The sequence below is a fragment of the Sorex fumeus genome, unplaced genomic scaffold (assembly GCF_029834395.1).
Source record: "Sorex fumeus unplaced genomic scaffold, SorFum_2.1 ptg000006l, whole genome shotgun sequence".
Lineage (NCBI taxonomy): Eukaryota > Metazoa > Chordata > Mammalia > Eulipotyphla > Soricidae > Sorex > Sorex fumeus.
Window position 1 is genome coordinate 28,243,777 of NW_026606063.1, and position 26,658 is coordinate 28,270,434.

Sequence of the window (26,658 nt, forward strand, 5' to 3'; positions counted from 1 at the left end):
TTCCCAGCATCCCATATGGTCCCCCGAGCACCGCCAGAAGTAATTCCTGAGTGCATGAGCCAGGAGTAACCCCTGTGCAATGCTGGATGTGACCCAAAAAGCCAAAAAAAATTAATTGTTATACTCAAAACCTAATGGTAGCAGATATTCTGTGTTACTTGTAATTATTTTATACAGGATCCTTCACAAACTTGTTAGTTTGCTTGACCATACCCACCAGAACTATTTGTGTGTTCTCGTAGTCTCAGAAAACCAATGCTCTTTCAAGAACAGACAAGAAAATTTTCCTGAGTTGCTACTACTATTAGGAACTTTCTAGTAAATTGGCTCTCAACCTAGCACCCAACACATGCATCTTTGTCTTGACAAAACCTTAATCTTTCTTCAAAGACATTTTGGTTTTGCCCATAAATTTTTTACCAAGCTTTCAGAAAGACTCTTGTTTAAGGCTCATTTGAGCTTAGTGTCTACCATTAAGTGTAGATTATAAGGAGAAGAGAATGTGTAGTGATCAGAAAGGAATGGTTGTGATTCATAATTTGAAAACTCGGCAGAATAACAATTTTTAGTTTCATGCATGGAAAGACTAGCTAGGTGCCTGTATAATGCAAACTGCAAAAATTAGCTGTTGACAGCATCGTGACATATAAAAACACATGAAAAAAATTGTACATCCTCAAATTAAAGTAGGAGAATGCATAGGACTCACCAGTATTCCTAAGGAATGAGATTTTTTTTCTCAAGAGAACACTGGTTACAGTGAATAAGCAGCCTTCTTTCTGAGGAGTTAGTAAGTCCTCAGTAAATGTTTGTATTGAAACTGAAATTTTCAAATTGAGTTAAAAGTTAAATTTCCTAATAGAGGGGTGAGTTTTATTCACAGCGATATATTTATTTTTCAGATGAAATGAAGACGTTTGCAGGACAACAGATTGAACCTCTTTTTCAGTTTTCATGGCTGATAGTATTTCTGACCCTGCTGCTTTGTGGAGGGATGGGATTATTGTTTGCTTTTACAATTGACCTAAATCTTGGAGTGGCAGTGTCATTGAGCTGCTTGGCTCTCTTATACATCTTTTTCAGTGAGTCCTTTTTTTATCTGTTTGAAAATAGAAAAAAATGTCAAGACTTATTGTTTACTTGAAACATTCTCTCTTGGGGCTGGAATGGTAGTAAAGTGGATAGGGCATTTGACTTGCATGTGGCTGGCCCAAGATTGATTCCCAGCATCCCATATGTACCCCAGAACTTGCCAGGAGTGAGGGATCAGAGTCAGGAGTAAGCTCAAAGTCAAGAATAAGCTCTGAGCACCTCCAAGTGTGTCCCCAAAACAAAACAAAACAGAAGAGATTAGCTCTCTCTTAGAACCTGTAAATTATTTTCATCACTAGATTAGAATAGGGCTTTTTTTGTACAGTAATCTGAAAAGATTATATACAACCTGACCTAAACTTTAAAAAAATGCTAGTTGACTATTTGTTGATACTGTAATACTAAAGCAGAACTATATTATGTTTTCCATTTTTATGTTAATTATTTTTATTTAAATCTTTCTTGAAAATGTCTCTAAATTCATAACTGTCATGCTCTTGAGCATTTTGATCATGAGTATAGTTTTTATCTAAAGTTTTTTTTATCTATAAACAATTTTTACCTAAAGACAGAATAGATTGTAACCCCATTTCATGGGAGGATATTTTCAGTCATTAGAAAGAAAATATATTTACTACTGGAGGAAAAGGTAAACTTCAGTAGTTGGAAATAGTGACAAACCCAAAGTGTTTTGTATTTGAATCTGAACCAAGTGAGACATTTGTTTTAAGGCAGTATCTTTGTGTTTCCTATGTAATACTTTATGTTTCTTCTGCCATAGTTAAACCACTTAATTCCATTTTGCGTGAACTTATGCATGTTTGGAGAAATTAATGAGTTTGAGAAATAGTTAGGAAATAGCAGGGGGTCATAGAAGGTTTGGAGGCACAGCTGTCGTTCTTTGATCTTTTGACTTCTTAGAGAAACTCAGGAGATTCCTTGACTAATGATTGTTTTCTGCGATTTCATTTAAAACTTTGCATTCCAGTTGTCATTTACTTTGGTGGACGAAGAGAAGGAGAGAGTTGGAATTGGGCTTGGGTCCTTAGTACCAGATTGGCAAGACATATTGGATATTTGGAACTCCTCCTTAAGTTGATGTTTGTGAATCCTCCTGAATTGCCAGAACAAACCACTAAAGCTTTACCTGTGAGGTGAGTTGGTCCTTTTGACAGAAGTAACTGTTAATAAGATGAAACAAATATAAAGTTTATAATGCATTATTTCTCAGTGTATTTACAGTAAATATCTGTCTCAAACTTTTCACATGAGAAAAAAAATCCCTTGTTCTGGCACTGGAGAGAAAGTACAGCAGGTAGGCCACTTGCCTTGCATGTGGCTGCCCAGGGTTTGATCTCCAACATCCCATATGGTCCCCTGAGCACTGCCAGTAGTAATTCCTGAGTGCAGAGCCAGGAATAAACCCTGAGCATCATCAATTGTGACCCCCAAATCAAAGCAAAACAAAACAAAACAAAACAAATATGCTCTGTTCAAGTACATTTTGAAAAAAACACTTATTATATCTCCTTCCTATGCACTCACAGACTCTTTTCCATAGAGAAATATTTAACTTTCACTTACTAAATTTTATTTACCATAAATCTTTTCTCCCTCTTGTGAGAAAAGCATTGTAGAGGATAAAGCCCTGGCACCTTTTTACATTGTCATGTAACCTTATTAACTCCAATCTGTACTTTTGCCATCTTTGGAAATTATTTGTTGCCTATTTATTTGGTTGCCAGTTAAGTTACTAATAAATAATAAGGTGATATATGAGAAAACAGTTATGGAAAGATTAAAATATAAGTTGAGAACTGGTCAACAGAACTAGTTTACCGTGGAGGTGAGGTGGGGCCAGGGTATGGGGGAAACTCAGTGGAGGTGGACCCTGAGACAGTGAAAGGTGTAGGGTTGGGACACTGTGTGAATAAGACCCTAACCCTGAAGGTATTGTAGGGACAAAAGTGAAATTTAAAAACTAAGGCTCTTTCTGCCCTTGGAGAAGCCCATGTTCTCTCTTGAGTGTGATATTCTCTCTCTCTCTTTCTTTCTTTTTCCTCCTCCATACCTTCAAAAACCCTCCAAATAATAAAATCTGTTTTACTGCAAAAAAATAAAACAAAACAAAAACTAAAATCATGCATATTAAGGAATAAAGGTAAGGTAGAGAGCTCCAGGGAAAAGTAAAATTGAAAAAAGCAATTAGAAAACTAAAGGTAAAGGTAAAGGTAAAGGCCCTCCCGTTGATCGTCGATTTGCTCGAGCGGGCCCAGTAACGTCTCCATTGGAGACTTTGTTGTTACTGTGTTTGGCATATCGAATACTCTCGGTAGCTTGCTGGACTCTCCGAGAGGGGCGGAGGAATTGAACTCGGGTCGACCATATTGGCCGCTTGTAAGGCAAAAGCCCTACCGCTGTGCTATCGCTCCAGCCCAGCAAAAGTAATTAAATGCAATTGGCAAATAAGTATGTTCTAAAAGATTTTAAATTATAAGAAAATATATAAATTTTTAAATGAAAATATATAAATCAGATAAAACATCAAATTTATGAATATGAGAGAAAATAGATAAAAACTTACATTATAAGCCTATAGAATTAGTACTGGACCCAGAGCACTAGAACAGGGGATTTGCTCGTGACTGACCCAGGTTCAATCCTGGGCATCTCACATGGTCTCTTCCAGCCTTGCCAGGAGTGTTCCTTGAACTCAGAGGAAGCCCGGAGCACCTCTGCATGTGATCAAAAAAAAAAAAAACCCTAAAATTAGTATTAAGGAAAGGATTTTAAATGAAGGCTCAAAAGCAGCACCAGAAGATTTAAAAAAATTTATAAATTGGGGTTGGAGCAATAGCATAGCAGGTAGGGCATTTGCCTTGCACGTAGCCAACTCAGGTTCAATTCCCAGCATCCCATATGGTCCCCTGAGCACCGCCAGGAGTAATTCCTGAGTGCATGAACCAGGAGTAACCCCCATGTAATGCCAGGTGTGACCCAAAAAGCAAAAAAAAAAAATTTTATAATTAAATTTATTGAGCCAGGGGCTGGAGCAATAGTACAGCAGATAGGGCATTTGCCTTTCATGTGGCTGACCAGGGTTTCATTCCCATATCTCATATGGTCCCATATGGTCCCCCAAGCATCGCCAGGAGTAATTTCTGAGTGCAGAGCCAGGAGTAATCCCTGAGCATCACCGGGTGTGACCCAAAAAGCAAAAAAATTAGATAAATAAATTTATTGGGTCAGAGCAATAGTACAGTGAGTTGGGACCCCAGTTTGATCCCCAGTATTTTGTATGATCCCCCGAGCACTGCCCCGAGCATCACTGGGTATGACCCAAAAAGCCAAAAATATTAATTATGTTCTGTTTAAGGTAGTGTCTTTATAATAGTGTAGATATTTATGGTCTTGGTGCACAGTTTCCTCCTCAACATCAAGTGCCCAAGGCCCCCTGCCCAGGTTCCTGTGCAGAGGGAGATATTTTTACAGGAAACAAGAAAAGCATCATAAATTAATGAGGTTGAACTATATGCATTAATTTTCCTTTAGAATTAGAGTGGACTCTGACTGTGCTCAGTGATAGATGCATGTCTCGTATGTTTGAGGCTTTGGTTCATTCGTACAACAACAACGAAAAAGGCATTTAAAATAGCCTAAATCAAGACTATATAATGCAATGCAGTCCTAGATTTTATTTTGAAAGCAATAGTTTTCTGCTGAATTGAGATGAGTTTAGTTTGGGGATGGAAGGGAAGAAAATAGTTAATGCAGAAATAATATTTGGTCAGGGAATAAGAATACAAATAGTTCAGTGGTTCCAAAGAACATCTGTTAATAATACCTTAAAGTCTATTTCTAAATCCCTAGTCAATGTGTAAGCTATCTATAAGATATTCCAAATTTTGTGTTTTTAAATAGCATTAATTTTTTTTCTTTTTTTTGCAAGTAGGTGCACCACACCTGCTGTGTTCAGGTACTATTCCAAGCACAGTACTTGGGGACTATTACTGGTGGTACTTAGGGATCATGTTGTGCCAAGGTTTGAACTTGGAAATCTCATGTACAAAACATGCACTCCAGCCCTCACCATATTTCCCTCATCATAAAAAGCATTTAATTTTTAATTCAAAATACTTTCTCAGTGTTTTCATCTATTCTTCTACACTTCCCTTCTGCAGCTCTTTTGGCTTTGTCGTATGGAGGGAGGGGGCAGAGGGAAACCAGCAGGAACCATCTTTCATCACTGTATCATGAGACCTATTGAGGTGTATGAGTTCTTTAGTAAATTGTTCTCATAACTTTTTTACCCTGCCACCTTTAATCAGAATGTCTTCATTTTACTCTGCTCCATTGAACTCTTTCATTTCTTTTGGTTACGGCACAGGATGAGCAAAGGTGGGAAGTTAATGTGCTTTTTGTTCTGCTTTCCTGTTTTATGGTTACAGGGATTGATGCCAGGGCTTCATGCATGAAAGGCATGAACTCAACCTCTGAGTTACATTCCCAGGCTCTATATTTAATTTACATTGCTCTCTTTTCCTACAAATAGTATGTATATAAGGAGCTAGAAGTAAAAGATACCTAATAAATTATTTTTCTGTCTGAAATTTTAAAAGAAAATAATTTTTGAAAATTAATTTTATGCAATGTGATTTACAGTACTGTTGATGTTAAGGGTCATGCGCAAAACATTCCAAACCCATACCTTCCATCATTGTTCACTTCCCTCCACCACCAGTGTCCAACCCTCCTGGGCCCCATGACCCCAACTAATTCCCACAGCATTCCTCCTGCTGTAATAAGCTTCCTACAAAGGACCAATTGCTGTTGCTTTGGGGCTTTTGAAAAACGTTATTTTTAAAAGACACAGGGAAATGATGCAGCGGTGATAAATATTGAAGTTATTCGCTTCTTTAGTTATCAGACTAATGGTTTATTTTACCCTTCTCCAAGGTTTTTGTTTACAGATTATAATAGGCTGTCCAGTGTTGGTGGAGAAACATCAATGGCTGAAATGATTGCAACTCTCTCAGATGCTTGTGAAAGAGAGTTTGGGTTTTTGGCAACTAGACTGTTTCGAGTATTCAAGACTGAAGATACACAGGGTAGGACTTCTACTTTGTGTGTGGTTGGTGATGGGATAGTTAGTGTATTTCTGCAAAAATAGGAATATTAGATCTGTTCTATGCTGTGACTGTAATGATTAGGATTGTCTAGACATTTCACATATAATTGTTTAAGTTATTTCTTATGTTACAGGTAAAAAGAAGTGGAAGAAAACATGTTGTCTCCCATCTTTTGTCATCTTTCTTTTCATCTTGGGCTGCATTATTGCTGGTATTACTCTTCTGGCTATATTCAGAGTTGACCCCAAACATATGACAGTGAATGCTGTCCTCATATCAATTGCCTCAATAGTGGGGTTGGCTTTTATATTAAACTGTCGTACATGGTGGCAGGTGCTGGACTCTCTCCTAAATTCACAAAGAAAGCGTCTTCATAATGCTGCTTCCAAACTGCACAAATTGAAAAGTGAAGGATTCATGAAAGTAAGTTATTTAGTAAGCAGTTATAATGTAAATATGCTACTATGTCATGATCGTTTTGGCTTGGTCTGGTCGGAGGGGAGGGCTGGGAGGGTTGTCACACTCTCTAAATAGTGTGAAACTGCATCTTTAAGCTTTACTCCATATTTTTCATGTGTAAATTTAAATTTTGAAGACAAAAAGGTTATAGCATTTTTTTTTTAAAAATAAACTTAGAAAAAGAAATTAACTGAGCCAGACAGATAGCTCAATGGGCTGAATACACGCTTTGCATGTAGGAGTCCTGGATTCTATCCCTGGTACTTTTGGTCCTCCGAGGCTTAATTCTTTCTCTCAAAGGAGTTACCGTGCTATAGTCGTCATTACTACCTGATGATACGTATTCCTCTAGAAACCAGTAGAATAAGCTGGGTCATACACTCAGTACTAAAGGGACTTTATACAATCTTTCTAAGCTTTCCTTTGATCAAGGTGTAATCTGTAATTTGGTATTTAGATCTTTTTTTGTGTGCATTCACATCAAAGTCTTGAGGTTTTGATCTTTTTGACTTTGGGGTATGTGATCTTAGCTAGTAAGTTACTCAACTCATTTTGTCCTTTTAAAATAGATATGACAAAAATTTTAGAATTCGTAGAATGACATCTCAAAGTCTACACTGCTGATATACCAGGAGTACACATTGGATGGGATGTAAAGTAGAATGCAATCAGTCTTGATTAAGAAAATGTTAACACACAAGGTTAACCTCTAACAGCATGTTAGTAATCTCTTATACAAGGACTTAATGGCTTCGGGGTGAGATACAACAATCTTCACACACTTTCTGCTTAGAAAATCTTTTTTGATCATTTTTGGCGAGTTATTTATTTATTTATTTTTGCTTTTTTGGGTCACACCCAGTGATGCACAGGGGTTACTCCTGTATCTACACTCAGAATTACCCCTGGTGGTGTTCAGGGGACTATATGGGATGCTGGGAATTGAACTCGGGTTGGCCGCATGCAAGGCAAAGGGCCCACCCGCTGTGCTATTGCTCCAGCCCCCTAGTGAGTTATTTATAACAAGCAGTATAAAATAGATTAGTTAGGGCCTGCTATTGGGTTAGGCTTGGTGGTGATTGGGAAAATTGGAAATATTTGTGATGAGAAGGTGCAATGGTGGTGGAATTGGTGGGTTTGTAATATTGAATGTAATAAATGATTGTGAACAACTTTATTTTAAAAAATATTTTAAAAAATAGATATGACAGGGCCAGAAAGATAGTATAGCAGGTTAGGTGCTTGCTTTGCATGTGAAATCACTTAGTTCATTGTGTAGACTTCACTTAAGTTTTAAGTGGAACCAAAATGACAGTGAAGGCTCTGTATTTTTTTTCTTCTTAATAAAGGACTTCCTGTGAGGATTATGTTTAATTTTCTCATATCTGTGGTTCTTTCTGTCCTGTCTTTGACACAGGTTCTTAAGTGTGAAGTGGAATTGATGGCCAGAATGGCAAAAACCATTGATAGCTTCACTCAGAATCAGACACGACTGGTGGTTATCATCGATGGGCTAGATGCCTGTGAGCAAGACAAAGTTCTTCAGATGTTGGACACTGTATGTTGTAACTATCTGGCAATGTTGACATTTGTTGCAGCTGAGAGGAATGACTTTTAAGAATAGCTCAGATGGGGGCTGGGGATGTGGCTCAGGTGGTAGAGCACATGCCTTGTGTCTTTGAAACCCTTGATTTAATCCCTAGCACCCAGTTGTTCCTCAGGCTTTCAGTTGTGACCCTGGTGGTCCACAGGGCCATGCACCACTATTGGTGGCCCACACACAATTTTTAAAAATGAAACTATATAACTCTAATGAAATTCTAATAGTACTTGCTTCTCTGCTGAATTTTTAAAAATATTAAAACCAGTATATGGAGGAACTGAGCAAATGTTTCATCACCAAGTTAAGCAGTTTTTGGTTAATGGCAGTATGAAGAAAATAATTATAGGCTGTTTCTGAAGTTCTGAAGTTCATTGTGTAATGAACTTCCAGCTTTTCTTTGAAAATGATTATGGTTGGAATCAGGGAGTAACATAGCAAAGTTACAGAAATTAAGGGCTTCTTTGGTTAGCGTGTGTGCACAGTAGTGACTCCTTAAAATATATATTAGAAACAGTATGTAATGAAAAATTCAGAGTGAGACTTAATAAAATTTGTTGTTTCATAGAATAATATTTTGATGAGAAGGAAATAGTATTTAAAAAATAGTTAACAAAGGATAATACAGAATTTGAAGACATGTCTTATTACTCTGCGTAATTTACACTTCATATGTGCATTTTTTTCCACCACAGGTTCGAATTCTGTTTTCCAAAGGCCCATTCATTGCCATCTTTGCAAGTGACCCACATATCATTATAAAGGCAATTAACCAGAACCTCAATAGTGTGCTTCGTGACTCAAATATTAATGGACATGATTATATGCGCAATATAGTTCACTTGCCTGTTTTTCTTAACAGTCGTGGACTAAGTAATGCAAGAAAATTTCTTGTAACTTCAACAACAAATGGGGACATTCCATGCACAGATACTGCAGGTATAGATTAAGTTCTTCCATTTTGTTCGCTTTTGAAGTAGTTTTGTAGGTTTTTTTTTATAGTGAATCTTCTTTTGCCGTAAAAATATTATTGGCACTTTAAATATAACCATAGAACTTTAGTACAAATAGTGCTCTCTTGATAAATTCCTTAAGGTATCCAGGAAGATGCAGACAGACGAGTTTCACAAATCAGCCTTGGGGAGATGACAAAACTCGGTAGCAAGACAGCCCTCAATAGACGGGTAAGAGGCCATTTGTTTGGAAACATGTTTTTATTGCTAAAATTGAAATGAAGCTAACTAAGGTGGTGCCCTTTATTCTTTGGTAGAGATAGCAGATTTATCATCAAGTAACTTATCATTGGATTGCCTTTGTGCCTGCTGCTAGGGATATCTGAAACTTAGACTGAAATCTAGCTAAATTGTATCAGAGTCCCTTTCCTTTCCCAGTCTTTTGGAACCCAAATGTCTCTCCAGACTCTTGATGAATTAAGACCTCTGTCACTCTTGAGACTATTAAAACCCCCTGAATGAAATCATTCAAGGAAAAAGGGTCTAGAACCTGTCCATTCATTTCAGGTGCCCTTTGTTCTAAGGGAGGATGAGGTTTGTAGAATAAGAAAACTCTGATCCACCTTCCTTCTTCTCCAGTGCTCATGGGGTGTGTGCTCTCTTTTTACTACTTATAGAACCATTCTGGGCACTTTCCAACCACTTTGTATTTCTGCATTTCTCCCAGAGGATTGTTGGGAAAGTTGAGCCATTTTTGTTTTGTTTTGTTTTTTTGGATCACACCCGGCAATGCATAGGGTTACTCCTGGCTCATGCACTCAGGAATTACTGCTGGTGGTGCTCGGGGGACCATATGGGATGCTGGAGATCAAACCCGGGTCAGCCGTGTGCGAGGCAAACACCCTACCCACTGTGCCATCACTCCAGCCCCAGTTGAGCCATTTTAGGTAGTTGTCCTGTTTTAAAATCTTGATCTTAAAAGTCAGTATACCAAATTCTTACAATTAGACAAGAGAATTACTTGCTTTCTTGTTCCAGGATTCCTATAAATACTGAGCTATATAGGTTTTTACACAGTTTTGCTTGCTTATAATTTTGACACACAAAGAGTTTTATTTGACTGTGCAGTCTACATTCAAATGTACCTGAAGTTAAACTTTAGCATTTGATGCAATTGCTGCTGATATTAGTCAATATAAAGATTTTGCCTTAAGAAAAGTGAGAATTCTTTTTATTGCTGTATAATCCTCCTCTTTGGGTAAAATTTTGGATTTTCTAGTTCATGTCATAAATGTATACTATCTCCTCAAAAGCTTTTAGTTCTCATATTCAAAGTATGGGGTTATTCTCACTGATAATGCACTGTTTCAGGATACTTACCGAAGAAGGCAGATGCAGCGAACAATTACTCGGCAGATGTCCTTTGATCTTACAAAACTACTGGTTACAGAGGACTGGTTCAGTGACATCAGCCCTCAGACCATGAGAAGATTACTTAATATTGTTTCTGTGACAGGTGACTTTTGTTTTTTTCCTTCAACATTCAGTGGTATTAAATGAATAGGAGAAAGTAATAGTACACTATATATCCATCAATGGGCTAATATTAAGGAGTATAATAAACTCTTGAAACTCAACAACAGAAAATAATTCCATCAAAGATGGAGAAAAGAGGGTAGCAGACATTTCTTTAAAAAAAATTAACATACAGATGGCTAATAAACACATAAAAAAGTGCCCCTCATGTGAGTTATCAACTAAAATTGAGAGATCACTGTTACATAAAACGCCAGAGCGGATGTGGAGGAAAAAGAACCCTTAATTACTGCTGGTGAGCGTATAAATTGGTTTAGTCACTATGGAAAATAGCATAGAGATTTCTCAAAAACAAAAATAGAATTTATATCTGAGTCACTAGTTTTACTTGTGTTTGTCCAAAGAAATCAAAACATGAATTTAAAAAGACATATGCACACCTGTATATTCTTTTGTTTGTAGTAGCCAGGATCTGAAAACAACCCATATACCCAGTAGAGGAGGATGTGATATCTATCTGTTTGTCTATCTATCTATCTATCTATCTATCTATCTATCTATCTATCATCTACCATCTACCTACCTATCTATCTATCTATCTATGCACACACAATGGAATACTACTCAACTATGGGAAAAGATGAAATATTGTCTTTTATTATAACATGGATGGAACTGGAGGGGATATGCTAAATGGAATAAGTCAGAATGAAAAAGATGGGCTGGGGAGATGACTCAAAGCTTTGCATGAGGTGCCTAGAGTTCAGTTCCTGGCATTGCAGGGTCTCCCAAACATTGCCAGGAGTGGCTCCCTGAGTGTATGCTGTGAGTGGTCCCAAAACAAAAATCAAGAGGAGAAAGACTGAAACTGAAAGATATTACTAATATGTGATTATATATATACATATATATATAAGAAAGCTATAAAACTGGCTTTCTAATAAATATAAACCCTTTGACTCTTACCACAGAATTAAGATTACCAAGCAGTGGGTGGATAAGTAGACCAAAATGGTCCAAAGGACTGTGATGATGAGATATTGGTATTTTGGTGACAGACATGGTATGGTAACATTGTACCTCTAGAATATATATGAATATATATATATATATGCATATATATATATATATATATACACACACACACACACATTTATGCTCTTACAAAACATTGTTGCAATGAAATTTTTTAATTTGATACTCAGATTATACACTGGTATTCTGTTTGGGTTTTCAAGTGATATTTTAAATAAAAAATATTGGCAACAAAATACGTGCTAATTGCCTAGTAACTGAATTCCACTGATAAGAATTCTGCCCTCTACTGATAACCCTTGTTTTTGATGCTTACTTTTAAGCCAGTATTACATGATTGTGATTACTATTAGGCAAATCATAAGTATGAAATCAGAAATACTAGTGCTTACATTAATGTTAAAGTTATTAATAAGTTTCATGAAGGCTGAACCATATTTATTTTGTTAATCATTTATCCCCAATACTAGTATAGCATTGTGCTATACCATATTCCAGTGAGTTTTCATATCTCTCAAATGTGAGTGTACCTCACCTGAATTAAAGGTAAAGCCCTGTCGATGTACCAGACTGGATCACACTTTCAGGAGCAAAAGAATGCAGTGATAATAATGTAGTTTATATATTTATGAGCATATTTACTGAGAGAATCAAAACCTAGGAATAAAAGAATTGAAGGGAGATTCTGTGCATATGTGTGTATGTGTGTGTGTGGGGGGGGGGGGCGTAGGTAGTTAAAGGGTTAATTTATACCCAAACCAAAGCAAATAGTAACTTTTTCAAAACCGATACCTTAGTCTAGATATAAGCTAGACTGATGATAGAGTTAAATGAACAATGTTTAAAATTTTAAGGAATGACATAAGCAGTTCAGAATACCAGTGAAATCAAGAAAAAAATTATAGAGTTTCAAAACAATATCCATTCTGAAGTTTGATGATGATGATAACAGCACATTTGTAAACAAACCTTAAGGCAGAACACTGGTTAAGAATCTCTGTGATTGAGATAGATAAATGGGACTATCTTAAACTAAGAAGCTTCTGCACCTCCAAAGAAACAGTGACCAAAGTACAAAGAGTCTACAGAATGGGAAAGGATATTCACCGAATACACATCTGACAAGGGGTTGATATCCAGGATATACAAAATACTGGTTAAACTCCACAAGAAGAAAACATCCAACCCCATCCAAAAATGGGGCAATGAAATGAACAGAAACTTTCTCAAAGAAGAAATCCGAATGGCAAAAAAGCACATGAGAAAATGCTCTACATCATTAATCATCAGGGAGATGCAGATCAAAACCACAATGAGATACCATCTCACACCTCAGAGACTGGCCCACATTCAAAAGAACAAAAGCAACCGATGCTGGCGTGGATGTGGCGAGAAAGGGACACTCCTTCACTGTTGGTGGGAATGTCCACTGGTTCAGCCCTTCTGGAAAACAGTATGGACGATTCTCAAAAAATTAGAAATTGAGCTCCCATTTGACCCAGCAATACCACTCCTGGGAATATATCCCAGAGAGGCAAAAATGTATAGTCGAAGTGACATCTGCACTTGTTTGTTCATTGCAGCCCTCTTTACAATAGCCAGAAACTGGAAGAAACCTGAATGCCCAAGAACAGATGACTGGTTAAAGAAACTTTGGTACATCTACACAATGGAGTACTATGTAGCTCTTAGAAAAGATGAAGTCATGAAATTTACATACAAGTGGTACAATATGGAAAGTATCATGCTAAGCGAAATGAGTCAGAAAGAGAGGGATAGACATAGAAAGATTGCATTCATCTGGGGGATATAAAGTAACAAAGTATGAGATTAATACCCAAGAATAGCTGAGATCAGCACCAGGAGGATTACTCCATAACTTAGAGGCCAGCCGGGTATCCTAGAGGAAAGGGCTATCCAGATAGAGAAGGGAGCACCAAATAAAGGATGTTTGGAGGATCCTCCCAGGAGGGGAGATGCATGTCGAAAGTAGACTATGGACTGAACATGTTTGCCACTCAATGCCTCTTTTGCAGACCACAACACTCAAAAGGAGAGAGAGAACACAGGGGATTGCCCTGCCACAGAGACGGGGGGATGGGGGGATGGGGGTGGGAGGGATATTATCCATGGTGGTGGAAAATGGGCACTGGTGGAGGGATGGGTATCTGATCATTGTATAATTGAAACCAAAGCACAAAAAATTGTAAATCTACAACTTTAAAAAAAATAAAATAAAATAAAGAAAAAAAAAAAGAATCTCTGTGATTGACAAGAAATTTGAAAGTATATAAACAAATTTTAAAAAGACATTATAACTCAATAGAAGTAATCCACAAGTCTCACAATGTTACTGGGCTCGCTTGAGAAGTAATCCATCCTTAGTACATAAAGGTGAGAATATATAAGATTGTGCATTCACACAGAATAAAATCTTGGTGGATCAACATAATTTGGATGTAAGGACCATTGCAGGATCTTAGATGGTATTTTAGGGCAGAGGTTCTCAAACTTACTGACCTTCTGCTCTCTTTTCAGGAATAAAAATCACTTGGTACTCTTCTGGAAATCTACCTTTTTTAAAAGCAATGTGCCCTCCAGAGATTACCCCTACCCCCAGGGGGTAGGTAGCCTTCCCCCACCAGAGTCTGTGTTAATGGCTCAGTTTGGGAAACACTACTTTAGAGGATATAAATGATGCTTTAATATTCTGTTCTGTGATTGGTGCGCAGCCTGTAGACCATCACACAATATGACACACGGTTCTGAGATTTTTGCCTTCTTGTATCTAGTCAAAACAGTTCTTAGCACAATGGCAAATCACATCATTTAATTTTATATTTAAACAGAGTTATAATAAAACCATTGAAGTTTTCCCGTAGTATTTTTCTTTGGATTATAAAAATCATGCCTGTGGATGTATGAAAAGGGAACCCTTATGCAATTTGGTTCACCTCTATGGAAAATAGTATGAAGGCTTCTCAAATAATTAAGAATAGTATAGGCCGACCCGAGTTCAATTCCTCCGCCCCTCTCGGAGAGCCCGGCAAGCTACCGAGAGTATCTCGCCTGCACGGCAGAGCCTGGCAAGCTACCCATGTATATGCCAAACACAGTAACAACAAGTCTCATGATGGAGATGTTACTGGGCCCGCTTGAGCAAATCGATGAACAACGGGAGGACCGTGACTAATATAGTAGGTAGGACATTTACTTTGCACGCGTTCGACCCAGGTTCCATCCCCCAGCATCCCATATAGTCCCCCAAGCACCACCAGGAGTAATACCTGAGTGCAGAGCAAGGAGCAACCCTGAGCATCACCAGGTGTGACTCAAAAGTAAAAAATAATTGAACTCCCATACAAGCTATTAATTCTACATCTTGACATCTGTTCCAAGGTCCCAAAGCCACTGTTTTGAAAAGATATATGCACTCCTGTGTTCATGGCAGCACTATCAAAACAGCCAAGATCTGGAAACAACCCAAGTAGTCAAGAATACATGAGTAAAGAAATTGTGGTACATATACAGAATGGTTTACTACCCAGCTGCAAGATGAAAACATGTATTTTGTTGTCACATGGATGGAACTAGAGGGTAGCATGCTAAGTGAAGTCAGTCAGGAGAGAGACAAATGCAGAATTATTTCTGTCATGTGGAATATAAAGTAACATAGTAAGGGAATGACAAATAACCAATGACAGTAGGTCCCGAGAGTCTGCCTACAGAACTAAGTCTCCCAAGGGGATTTGGGGACATTGTTGGAGGAACACTGACACTGTGGTGGTGGGTCACTGTATGTATGAAACTCTGTCATTTGCAGTATTGTTATTTGTGGTGCCTTAATAAAAATTTAAAATAAAACCATATAAATACTAGGTTTGAAATAGTATTATAAATTAAATGTTATCTTTCAAGATTTGAAGTTAAATTATTTTTGAATATATTAAATTTTTTGCTTAACATCTAGTTAACATTAAAATGTTTCTGTATTTCTTAAAGGGCGGTTACTGAGAGCCAACCAGATTAGTTTCAACTGGGATCGGCTTGCTAGTTGGATCAATCTTACTGAGCAGTGGCCATACAGAACTTCCTGGCTCATACTCTATTTGGAAGAGACTGAAGGTATTCCAGATCAAATGACACTAAAAACCATCTATGAAAGGTACATTGTTTAACCATTTTATTTTGATTGAATTGACTTTTCAGGAAAATAATGTTAATGCATATAAATTAAAATGAGTATAAGATAGTATATATAAGATGTTCATTTCCCTAGCCTGGGAGAAATAAGTCAGTGGACTGGAGTATAAGCTCTGCATGTAGCAACCCAGGGTTTGATCTCTGGAATCACATTATTCCCCAAGCACTGCTAGGAATGACCCACAAGCACTGAACCTGGAGTAGCCACTGAGTTCAACATAGGGAATGGTCCATACCCCACCCCAAAAGTATGTTTCTAGGGGGCAGAGAATTAGCACAGAGGTTAAGTCTCTTGCCTTACATGTATAAAACCCGGCAACACATATGGTCACCCTAACACCACCAAGGATTCCTGAGCTTGGTAGCAGGAGTAATTCTTGAGCACTGCAAGATGTGGCTCTAAGATACATACACACACAACACACACACACACCCTAACAAAACCCAAACACACACACACACACTCTCACAAAATTCAAAGATACATTTCTGGATACTATTCATCTTTCTCATTAATTGTATTAATTGTATCCTGCAGTTTTATTAGCACAAGTATTTCTCATAAGAAAAAAATGCAACTTTGTTCTTTTTTTATATATAACCATGATAAAAATGTATAATTATTTTTGCTTTATTGTTGGAATACATATGGCATTTATAGGTACCAGTATTTGTATATGAAATTTAAACCTTTAAAGCATTTGGGTTTTTTTAAAATTTTTATTCTTTGCCTTCATAGACAAAGGATGTTATATTTTTCCTATCACTAGTCTTTGCAACTTTATAGCTAGAGCATTTGAGGAATTCAATACTGACTATAAAATATAGCTTGCATTGAAAAGTAAAGGAATTTATTGTTTTTTATTAGTCAACCATTTGAAGTAAATTTTTGGAAAGATAAGCAGTTAAGGTACAGTGAGAAGTCAAATATGTAAAGTTATGAGTGTTGCATATTTTTTTGTCAAATTCACAAATAAAAGTATGACCTACTTACAGATTTCTTAATGCATTTACAGTTTCTGGTTGCTACTCAAAATTAAATGTTGTTTAAAGAATATAAAGCAAGGAAACTACATAAACAAATTTGATAAAATTGGATATAATTGAAACTATTTTCTTAAGCATATAAATGAAATATTAAATCTAACAAAAGTCTATTGTTCATATACTAAAATTTGTAAAGTTTCCATTAATTTTTCCAGAGCATTGTCAGTGTACAGTTTCCCACTATTTCCAGTACCCATTTTTCATATACGTGTTGCTATTTTCTACATCAATATCTTTTTTAAAGAGTTGTAGTGAATAATTATAGAGTTAGTATATTATAGAGTTTAATTTAGTATTCTAATTAAATACAGATTTAACTTAGGCTAAACTAGCTGTAGTTTACATGAACTAAATTATTAGGAAACTGACTTGGTATTGTTCCTTTTAAACAGTATGCTTAGTTTCAAGAAATTTGAAAACTTGGTAACAGGAGAGCTGAATGTCTCATATGTGTCCTTATTTAACAATGCAAGTTTGGGCCAGCGATATGGCACAGTTCTTGAGTGCATGCCCCTACATACGTGAAACCCTGGGTGATCCCAACATCCAAAAAATAAATAAATAAATAGAGAAGGAAAGTTTGCTTAGCAATTAGGATTTCTCCTTTTGGCATCGAATAGCCCAAATTTTTTCCTTAGTGCTGGCTTCTCTGCCAGATGCCCTGCTACAGTCTTGTAAAGCTCAGAGAAGTGGTTCATATTATTAACCAGAAAAATTGTGCTTCAGAAAGAAACTTTCTACTCACTCAGCTTTTAGGTAGCAGAGCTGTTTTAGTCCACATTTTTGTGGCTCCATGAACTACCAAATTAAATGTAAAAAAGGTGGTTCACTATTCTTAGCCCTTTACATATAAGTCCTTTCACTGTTACAGTTCTGTAGTGTAGGAGATACTAGTTTTCTCATTTTGCATGGGAGTTATTCAGGTAAAATCACATCCTTTTTTTTAAACATCTAATTTCTTTATAAGAATTAATTTTATCCTTTTATGTTGAATTATATAGAAAATGTAGAGTGGAGTTTGTATAAATTTGGTTTTTTGTTGTCATTGGACATTACTTTAGAAGTTAATAGTTCTGGAGCTTCCTGATTGATTTTTGTTGACATAGTGGCAAGAAAATAAGATACTGAAAAAGAGGGTAAGGAGTAACTGGATCTCATTTTAGATATAATCATTTGAATATAACATGCGTTGCTGAAATCTTGACTCTTTTTAAACTAAGATGAGTAGGGGTTGGAGACCTAATGACTTCCCTGGATTTTGAAAAGTAAAAGAGACAAATGTAGAAAGCATCTTAAGTTTTTGAGGAATTTACACATTATTTAATTAGCATTTTTTTCTATTAGAAAATAATTTCAAACTTAAAAAAAGTTATTAGAATAAGAATAGAATATTCACAAAGAATATTCACATGCCCCTTATTCAGATTCGTCTGTTATTAAGATTTTACTTTACTTTTCCATTTGCATTCAAATTGCCTCCTGTTATCTCTTTTGGTGCAATAGAATATATTGAGATAAGCCATTTCAATAAATTACATACAAATATATCTTTTGTCCCTAAATACCAGAGTGTTAAGGAACTTATTTATTCTGATTGAAGATCAAGCATACATATTTGAAACTAGAGGAAAGTAGAATGTGTTATGTCTGAAACAGTTAGCCAATTAATAAGTTTTATCAGTGTCAGACTAAAACATTGCTTTCTGGGTGATAGGAAATGTTTCAGGCTAAACATTTTTTCTGATATAAAATTATTTTACCTTTTAAAACTTTTATTCTAATTTTTAGCTCTTGAATGAACCACAGATATATATAACTTCCTAATATTTAAGGAAATTTTCAAAAATTTACACTTTAATTAATTAAGGTGCATATTATAGACAAAATAGAACAATATGTCACCTGATGTTTAAAATAATGTTTTTTCACCTTGCTTATGAAATAGAACTTTTTCCTTAAAAAAAGGTATGTTTTGGGAGGGCCTTTTTATCATTTAATAAAATAATCGGAGTGAATTTTTATAGACCATTTTATTGCTAACGTGAATATAGGGCTATTTTGTATTAGAGGTAGAGTTCTGATAAGGTGGCTAAAACTTTATTTTGTATTAAACCAATCTAGAATTTATATTTTATCGCTTGGTGACCTACATTTTATGGATTGCTTAAATGCAGGGTGATTTGGGGTAACTTTTTAAATTTTTTATGATGTATGTCTTATGCATGCTAATACAAATAATGCTTTGTAGCTAGTCTAAGGAAGGGAAAAAGATAATGCTAAAGTTGCTTTAAAATTTCATTGAGGAATTGACTTCATACAAATTTATTAAGATGAAATTATTTAACTCTAAGAAGATAGTTTGTTCAACACATTGAAAATCCCTGTTGGATTAGGTTAAAATAATTTAGACAGCTATTTCTAGTTATTGAAAGAGGTTAAAATGATTCAGATGACTATTTCTAGTTAACCATGGTTAAGTGCTTGATGCTGTTGCTTGTCATTTAAATAATAAAAAAATTATTTATAGCAGACAAAAAGCAGCAGTATATAATTGATATTCATTTATTGTATTAAAGAAATCTGATTTTGTGAAAACAATCAGAAAATAGTATTTTTAACGCTGGTAGTAAAATTTATTTTTTTAATCCATAAAAAGCTTCATTTATTTTTATAGAGATTTGATGACACATCTGCTTGCTTTATTCAGCTGAAAAGAAAATGTTGGTTCTTGGTGTTTGGTGAAATTGCTTTGTTAAATTATTTTCTAAATTGTTCAACTTTTAACAAATGACATTTGATACTAACACTGGGAAGCAATTTCAGCTAATTAAGTAGATCCCTCTATAAACCATTGGAACATTAAGATGACATACTGTTCATTCAAGATTATTTTAATTGGTACAATTATTGTAATTTTCTTGCAATTATGTGTTGAGCTAAAAGCTTTTGTCTAGATCATTTGAGGGTTTTTTGGTTAACGTACATTTAGTAAGAAGAAAGGGAGTAAAATAAAAAACCTTAGATGAAAATTTTCTGTAGCATTTTAGACAACCATTGAAATATTTTAGCATGAAACTTATTTCTGGTATTTTTTTTCAGTAAGCATTTTAAATGATAAGTTTTTTTAAAATTAGTTTTTACTCAGCATATTTTTTCTCCCTTTACTAACTGCCTGAAGCCTCTTAATTTTTTTGAGTTAATACTAGTTACAAGTGTATAAATGTAGGTTTTAGGGGTTAATGTGGTTACCACACTATATATACCCCTAAAGTGCCAGAACCTTGCACTGCAGTCCAAAAGACACTCCCCTTCCACATTCCTCCCTAAGGTCACTGCAACGCTGTCGTCAGAGGTTAAGGGTTTCCTTTACCGAACTTTATCTAGTCCTTTGCTGTTTCTTTATGTTTCTATGAGTGAGATCATCTAATTTTTGTCTTTCTCCACCTGACTGACTTTGCTGCACGACACCTTCCATTCAAACCAGATGTAGCAAAAAAAAAATAAATATATAAATAAAACTTCATCTTTTCTTAGTGGAGTGTATTCTACTGTATATATACACCACAATTGCAGGTTTTTAAAATACTAAATAGTTTTCATGAATATAATAGTTTAACAGTTCTGTTTGACACTGCTAAAGCAATATTTTACTCAAGATAATATAATTATACTAGTTTTATTAATGTGAATGCTATGTTTTATTTTTATATTCTGCTTTGCTATTCTATTATTTTGATATTCTATTTTTTAAAACAATAGAATAAATTTTAAGAGAGCTGGAATGGTAACCATTTCTCATTACATTGAAATAAATATTTGTTAAGTAGACATTTATTTATAACATTTGCCCAAATTCGGTATCCTTAAATTATTCAAGTGATGGTATTTCTGTTCTTAAGACATTTTTCTTAATGACACATATGTCTTTTGGTATTCTTCCTGATACACAGCCAAAGTTTCATGAGCTTGATTTTGTTGCTTTTAATGTGTTTTCAGCTCTCACTCACTTCCTTCTTCTTTGTGTTCTCAGTGATTATTAGTCCTTCATAATCTACAACATCATGTGGTGTAGATTATGCACCGATTTGCTTCTTTTGCCTGTGGACTTAGGATCCGAATAGGAATAGTAGGAAGTATTGGACACTAGTTACTTTAGATTTGTGACAATGTCTCTCATCTCTTATAGTCCAAAGTATGTCCTTGGTACTGATGATTTTTTCTTTACATTTAAGTTTTGAGATATCACAAATGTTTTTTTTCAAACTATTTCATGTATGTCAGTTTGATGTTTTATATATAGTGTAGAATCATAATGAAATTATTCCATTTTGGAATGATGTGACCTCTCTGTGGATGTTGTTATTCAGCATTTATTAAATTGATATTTTGTCTATAATTAGTGTTTCTATCATTATTCTGCATATCTATTGTTCTTAATATATATGAATACACAATACTATTTAGGACTCCAATGTTTCATCAGTATTTCCTATTTTTTAATCAAAAAAATTACTACACTTCAAATAGTCCCCCAAACATCAAATACCTAGGAATATACTAGTATTTTCTATCTTAAAAAAAAAATTACTGGAGCTGGAGCGATAGCACAGTGGTAGGTTGTTTGCCTTGCATGTGGCCGGCCTGGCAGACCTGTGTTCGATTCCTCCACCCTCTTGGAGAGCCTGCCAAGCTACTGAGAGTATCTTGCCCACACGGCAAAGCCTGGCAAGCTACCCGTGGCGTATTCATATGCCAAACACAGTAACACGTCTCATAATGGAGACGTTCCTGGGCCCGCTCGAGCAAATCAGTGAACAGTTAGAGGACAGTGCTACAGCATGTTGAAAGACGGCAGGTGCAATGGAAAATATAATGTAAACTAGAACAGAGCAAGAAGAGGGAGTGAAGCATAGTCCTCCTTGGGGAAGGAGGACATTGAGCAAAAACTTACAGGAAACAAAACTAGCCAAGCAGATTTTCAGGGAAAGAATTTTTAGCCACAGGCCACTGTTTGGACAGAGGATCTAAGGTCAGATAGTGCTATGTATGTTTGAGAAATACCAACACGGAAGCTCTATGCCTCCAGGAATCCAGTCAGAGAGCTCTGTCTGGTTGGAGATGAGGTTACGGGAGGTCATGGGCAGCTTTTGGAGGAACGTTGGAACTTCTCTCTGGTCCACTCTCTCCTCTCCTACCTCATTCTACTGATCTGCTCTCTAATTAAGTGCTTTAATGATCTTCTGATCTGAGCTAAAACCTCAGGAAGTCCCTTGTAATCAGGAATACCCATTCTCCAAGATTTTATTAGGTATATTCACCATATACTGATATGTTTCTGCATAGCACTTTTTATTATTAATATTTGCATTGCTTTTTCTTTAAAATATAGTTCTTCAACCCAATACTAAACTCCATGGACTGTAACTTTTATAAACTTTTATGAATTCCTTGTTTCTAGACATTCTTAGCATAGAGTAGTGTGGTGAATATTTCTGAAAAAATAAAGATCAAGACATTTGGATTGGGGAAAGCATGGATTGGAGAAAGGTAGTAAATGAGAAGCTGCATCTTGAAAAATAGTATCCACAAGACCCTTGTTGTTGGGTTCTGGATGTGGGTAAAATGTAACACCAGTCTATCCCCAGTCAGACTGAACACAGAGATTGCAGTGCTTATATATTTCAGCCATTTATTAGGTAATAGGGCTGGAGCGGTAGCATAGCGGTAGGGCGTTTGCCTTGCGTGCAGCCAGCCCAGCCAAGCCAGGTTTGGTTGGTCTGCCCCTCTCGGAGAGCCTGGCTAGCTACTGAGAGCATCTCGCACGCACAGCAAAGCCTAGCAAGCTACCCGTGACGTATTCAGTATGCCAAACACAGTAACAAGAAGTCTCAAAATGGAGATGTTACTGGGCCCACTCGAGAAAATTGATGAATGGGAGGACAGTGACAGTGACAGTGACAGTGATTAGGTAATAATATCAAAGCAATATTATTGCTTTGATATATAAATAATAATTGCAATATTATTTCATCGGCATTTCCCTGAATTTTTTTTTCTTTTTGGGTCATACCCAGCATTGCACCGGGGTTACTCCTGGCTCTGCACTCAGGAATCACTCCTGGTGGTGCTCAGGGGACCATATGGGTTGCTGGAAATCGAACCCGGGTTGGCCGCGTGCAAGGCAAACCGCCTTACCCGCTGTGCTATGGCTCCAGCCCTTCCCTGAAATTTTGAGTTAAGCTGTTTTCTAACCCTTTGGTGAACTTTCTGTATGATGGAATTGCTTCATATTAGCAGTTTCACGTCACAGACCGAGGTCTGTATCATTTTAAAAAAGGCCGTGTGCCCCATTTTTGTTGGATTAAACATTTTTGATTGTGTTTAATCATTAATTAGATATTTATAGATCATTGTGTGTTAGACACTAGACACATGCTATAAAAAGCAGTTGCTCACATGACTTGTGCCTTCAGTATGTTCCACACATTGGATAAGTACTGTTCCTAGATTATTTTACTTAATACTCTTAACTCTGGGAGGCCTCTTAACTCTAGGAGAATTGACCTGAGATCACACAGCCCTCACTGTTGCAGGTTCCACTGGCCTATTTCAGGAAGCCAGGAGGTTGACTATAACTGCAGAGATAATCAATGGATCTGAGATACTAGAAACATATAATTAAGCTAGTTTATTGCCAGGTATATTTTTAAGTAAATGTCTAAAATTATTATTTATCAGTGGGAATGTTAGAGCATTGAGAAATTTTTCTAGATGATTCACTTGGTCTTAATAAAAATGTAAAATTCTTATCACCATAGATAAAACCCCAAATTCTATTCAGTTTTAACTGTTTCTAATAACTGCAATAAATTCTATATAAAAAAAACTTAAAAATAAAGTTGTGAACCTTTATGATGTGTTTTGGTCATTTGGTGGTGGGATATGTATACTGGTGGAGGGTTGGATATTGGAACACTGTATGACTGAAACCCAACCATAACAGCTTTGTAGCTGTATCTCACAGTGGTTCCATTTTTTTTTAAAGTATATTTAACTTAAAAAAATAAAACTAATAAAGTATATGTCTTAATATGTAGAACAAAATATATTATTGCCATATAAGGTTACAATTTACAAAATTTAAATTTAAAATAGAGTAAGAGCATTGCTTATATTTAAAGTAAATTTGATTATTGAAGGATTAAAATTTGCCCAAAATATTAATGTCCTTAGTGATCAATTTATCCTTATTTCCTTATTTGTGATTTTACGTTTTTAAGCAAAAGCATAAAATTCTTTAAAAATGGGAATAAATAATAGTAACCTACCCAGAAAAGATGCTAGTTGACAAAAAGCATTAGATAAGATAAAGTGAGTTGCTGCTATAAAATCGTTATGCAAGTGCTTTTGTTAGCAATATTCAGCAAGCCCACAAGATGGCAGTATTTCCTTAGAAAGATTATTACCATGTTCAACAGAGGAAATAAGATGTGTGATGCATTTTGCATTCCTTTTTTTACAGGAAAGTACGAAAAACACCAAGTGTAATGAATATTTAAAACTCTAAAACTCAATTTTCATTTCTTCAAAATCATTCATTGAACATTTGTAAGCCCTGAGAATCTTATTCATAAGTAAATGGGTGACTCTCTGATCATTTGGGGGTTTTGTTTGTTTGGGGACCACACCCCACTCAGGGCTTTCATCTGGCTTGTGTTCAGGGGTCACCCATGCCAGTGCTCAGGGGACTGGATATGGTGCCTGGAAACGAACTTAGGTCAGCTACTTGCTTCGCATGTAGCTGAAGGAGATGTGGTATTTATGTACATAAGAGATCACTTTTCAGCTGTAAGAAAAGATGAAATCTTGACATTTGCAATAACATAGGATTGGAAGAGGTCAAGTTAAGTAAAATAAGTCAGAAGGAGAAAAACAAGTATTGATTAATTTCATTCATTTGTTGGATATAATACCATACACCCACTATACTATCTCTCCAGCCTCTCTGGGTGGATAAGAAAAGAGATGTTTCTTTTTAAAGGGATTTACTTAAAAATTTGTGTTAAGATTTAAAAATATTAAATCCTACACTAAGACTCGGGTTCTGTGCTCTTTAAGCATTAAACCTTTATATAACTTAGATAATAAAAGTTTTGTTTTAATATGAGACATGCGTTATGCGTACATTTGTGTTTGCAGCCACCATTCTCTGTGCTTTATTGTCTGTGCCTATAGATCACTGTCACGGTCCTCCCGTTGTTCATCGATTTCCTCGAGCGGGCCCAGTAATGTCTCCATCATGAGACTTGTTGTTAATGTGTTTGGCATATCAAATAGTCACGGGTAGCTTGCCAGGCTTTGACGTGCGGGCAAGATACTCTCGGTATCTTGCCGGGCTCTCCGAGAGGGGCGGAGGAATCAAACTCGGATTGGCCATGTTGGCTGTGTGCAAGGCAAATGCCCTATCCGCTGTCCTATCGCTCCAGCCTGTCTGTGCCTAGTTTATTGTAAAAAATTTGCTCCTGATGTTTAAGGTTTAATTTAATACTTTTTTTTTTTTTGCTTTTTGTGTCACACCCAACGATGCTCAGGGGTCACTCCTGGCTCTGCACCTAGGAATTATTCCTGGCAGTGCTTGGACCATAGGGGATTGAATTCGAGTCAGCTGTGTGCAAGGCAAATGCCCTACCCACTGTACTCCAGCCCTAATGTAATACATTTTAAGCTTTCTTAAAGTACAATAACATAAGCATCTCTTATTACTTGTTAGCACCACACTGTATCATTAATATTTCTTAAATGGATTTGAAAGTTGATTCTCATTTACTTTAATCAGAATATTTGAAAATATTTCATTATGTTCACTTCAACATAAATAGGCTTTTCTTTCAATAACAGATACCATTCTGAGTCACTTGTGAATTATGTTGCCTCCTTTAGCCTTTTACATACATATATAATTATTATATATCTCATTACTTGAAATTATATGTGGTCATTTAAATTGCTATCAGATGGTTACTTGCAAGGTATTAACTGGGTGTAAGCATGCTGTAACACACTGTTTTTCGGGCTTGATAAAAGACTTTGTGTGAAAGGCTTTCTGCAAATTAAATTTTATGCAGATAATGTAGAATGAAGATAAATTTAAATTTTAACATTTCCCGGTAACAGAGAGATAGCAGAGCGGACAAGACACTTGCTGTGCATTCAGTTGATCCAGTTCATCCCCAGCACTACGTGTGGTTCTCTGTGCACTATCAGGAGTGATCCCTGAATACAAAATTAGGAATAATCCTAAGTACTGCCAAATGTGGCATTTAAAAATCTGTATTTTAACATTTTCATTAGAATGAAATTTGAGTAATATTAAAATTGAAACTTGTGGGTAATTACAGTAATCCTACAATGGTTAAGAAATCTTTTTATGAGGTGGGGGGGTGCTAGAGAGATATCGCAATGGTTAGGGTACTTGCCTAGCTCGCAGCTGACCCAGGTTTGATCTTCAGCACCAGATATGGTCCCCTGTACTCCTCCAGGTGTTACTCCAGCTAGTAGTAGAGCCAGGAGTAAGCCCTGAGGACTGCCGGGTGTAGCCCTACCA

The 26,658-nt window shown here is 36.1% G+C and overlaps 1 protein-coding gene across 6 annotated transcripts in view; it reads left to right on the forward strand.

Moving 5' to 3' along the window:
* KIDINS220 (kinase D interacting substrate 220) overlaps positions 1-26,658 on the forward strand; it is a 101,486-nt gene that overhangs the window by 41,399 nt on the left and 33,429 nt on the right. For all 6 annotated transcript variants that reach the window (XM_056129953.1, XM_056129964.1, XM_056129966.1 and 3 more), the window contains exons 14-22: positions 903-1,082; positions 2,081-2,246; positions 6,049-6,200; positions 6,355-6,644; positions 8,098-8,238; positions 8,976-9,219; positions 9,376-9,464; positions 10,605-10,749; positions 15,807-15,969. In XM_056129953.1, the coding sequence (XP_055985928.1) occupies positions 903-1,082; positions 2,081-2,246; positions 6,049-6,200; positions 6,355-6,644; positions 8,098-8,238; positions 8,976-9,219; positions 9,376-9,464; positions 10,605-10,749; positions 15,807-15,969 (1,570 nt within the window). The remainder of the gene's footprint in view (positions 1-902; positions 1,083-2,080; positions 2,247-6,048; positions 6,201-6,354; positions 6,645-8,097; positions 8,239-8,975; positions 9,220-9,375; positions 9,465-10,604; positions 10,750-15,806; positions 15,970-26,658) is intronic.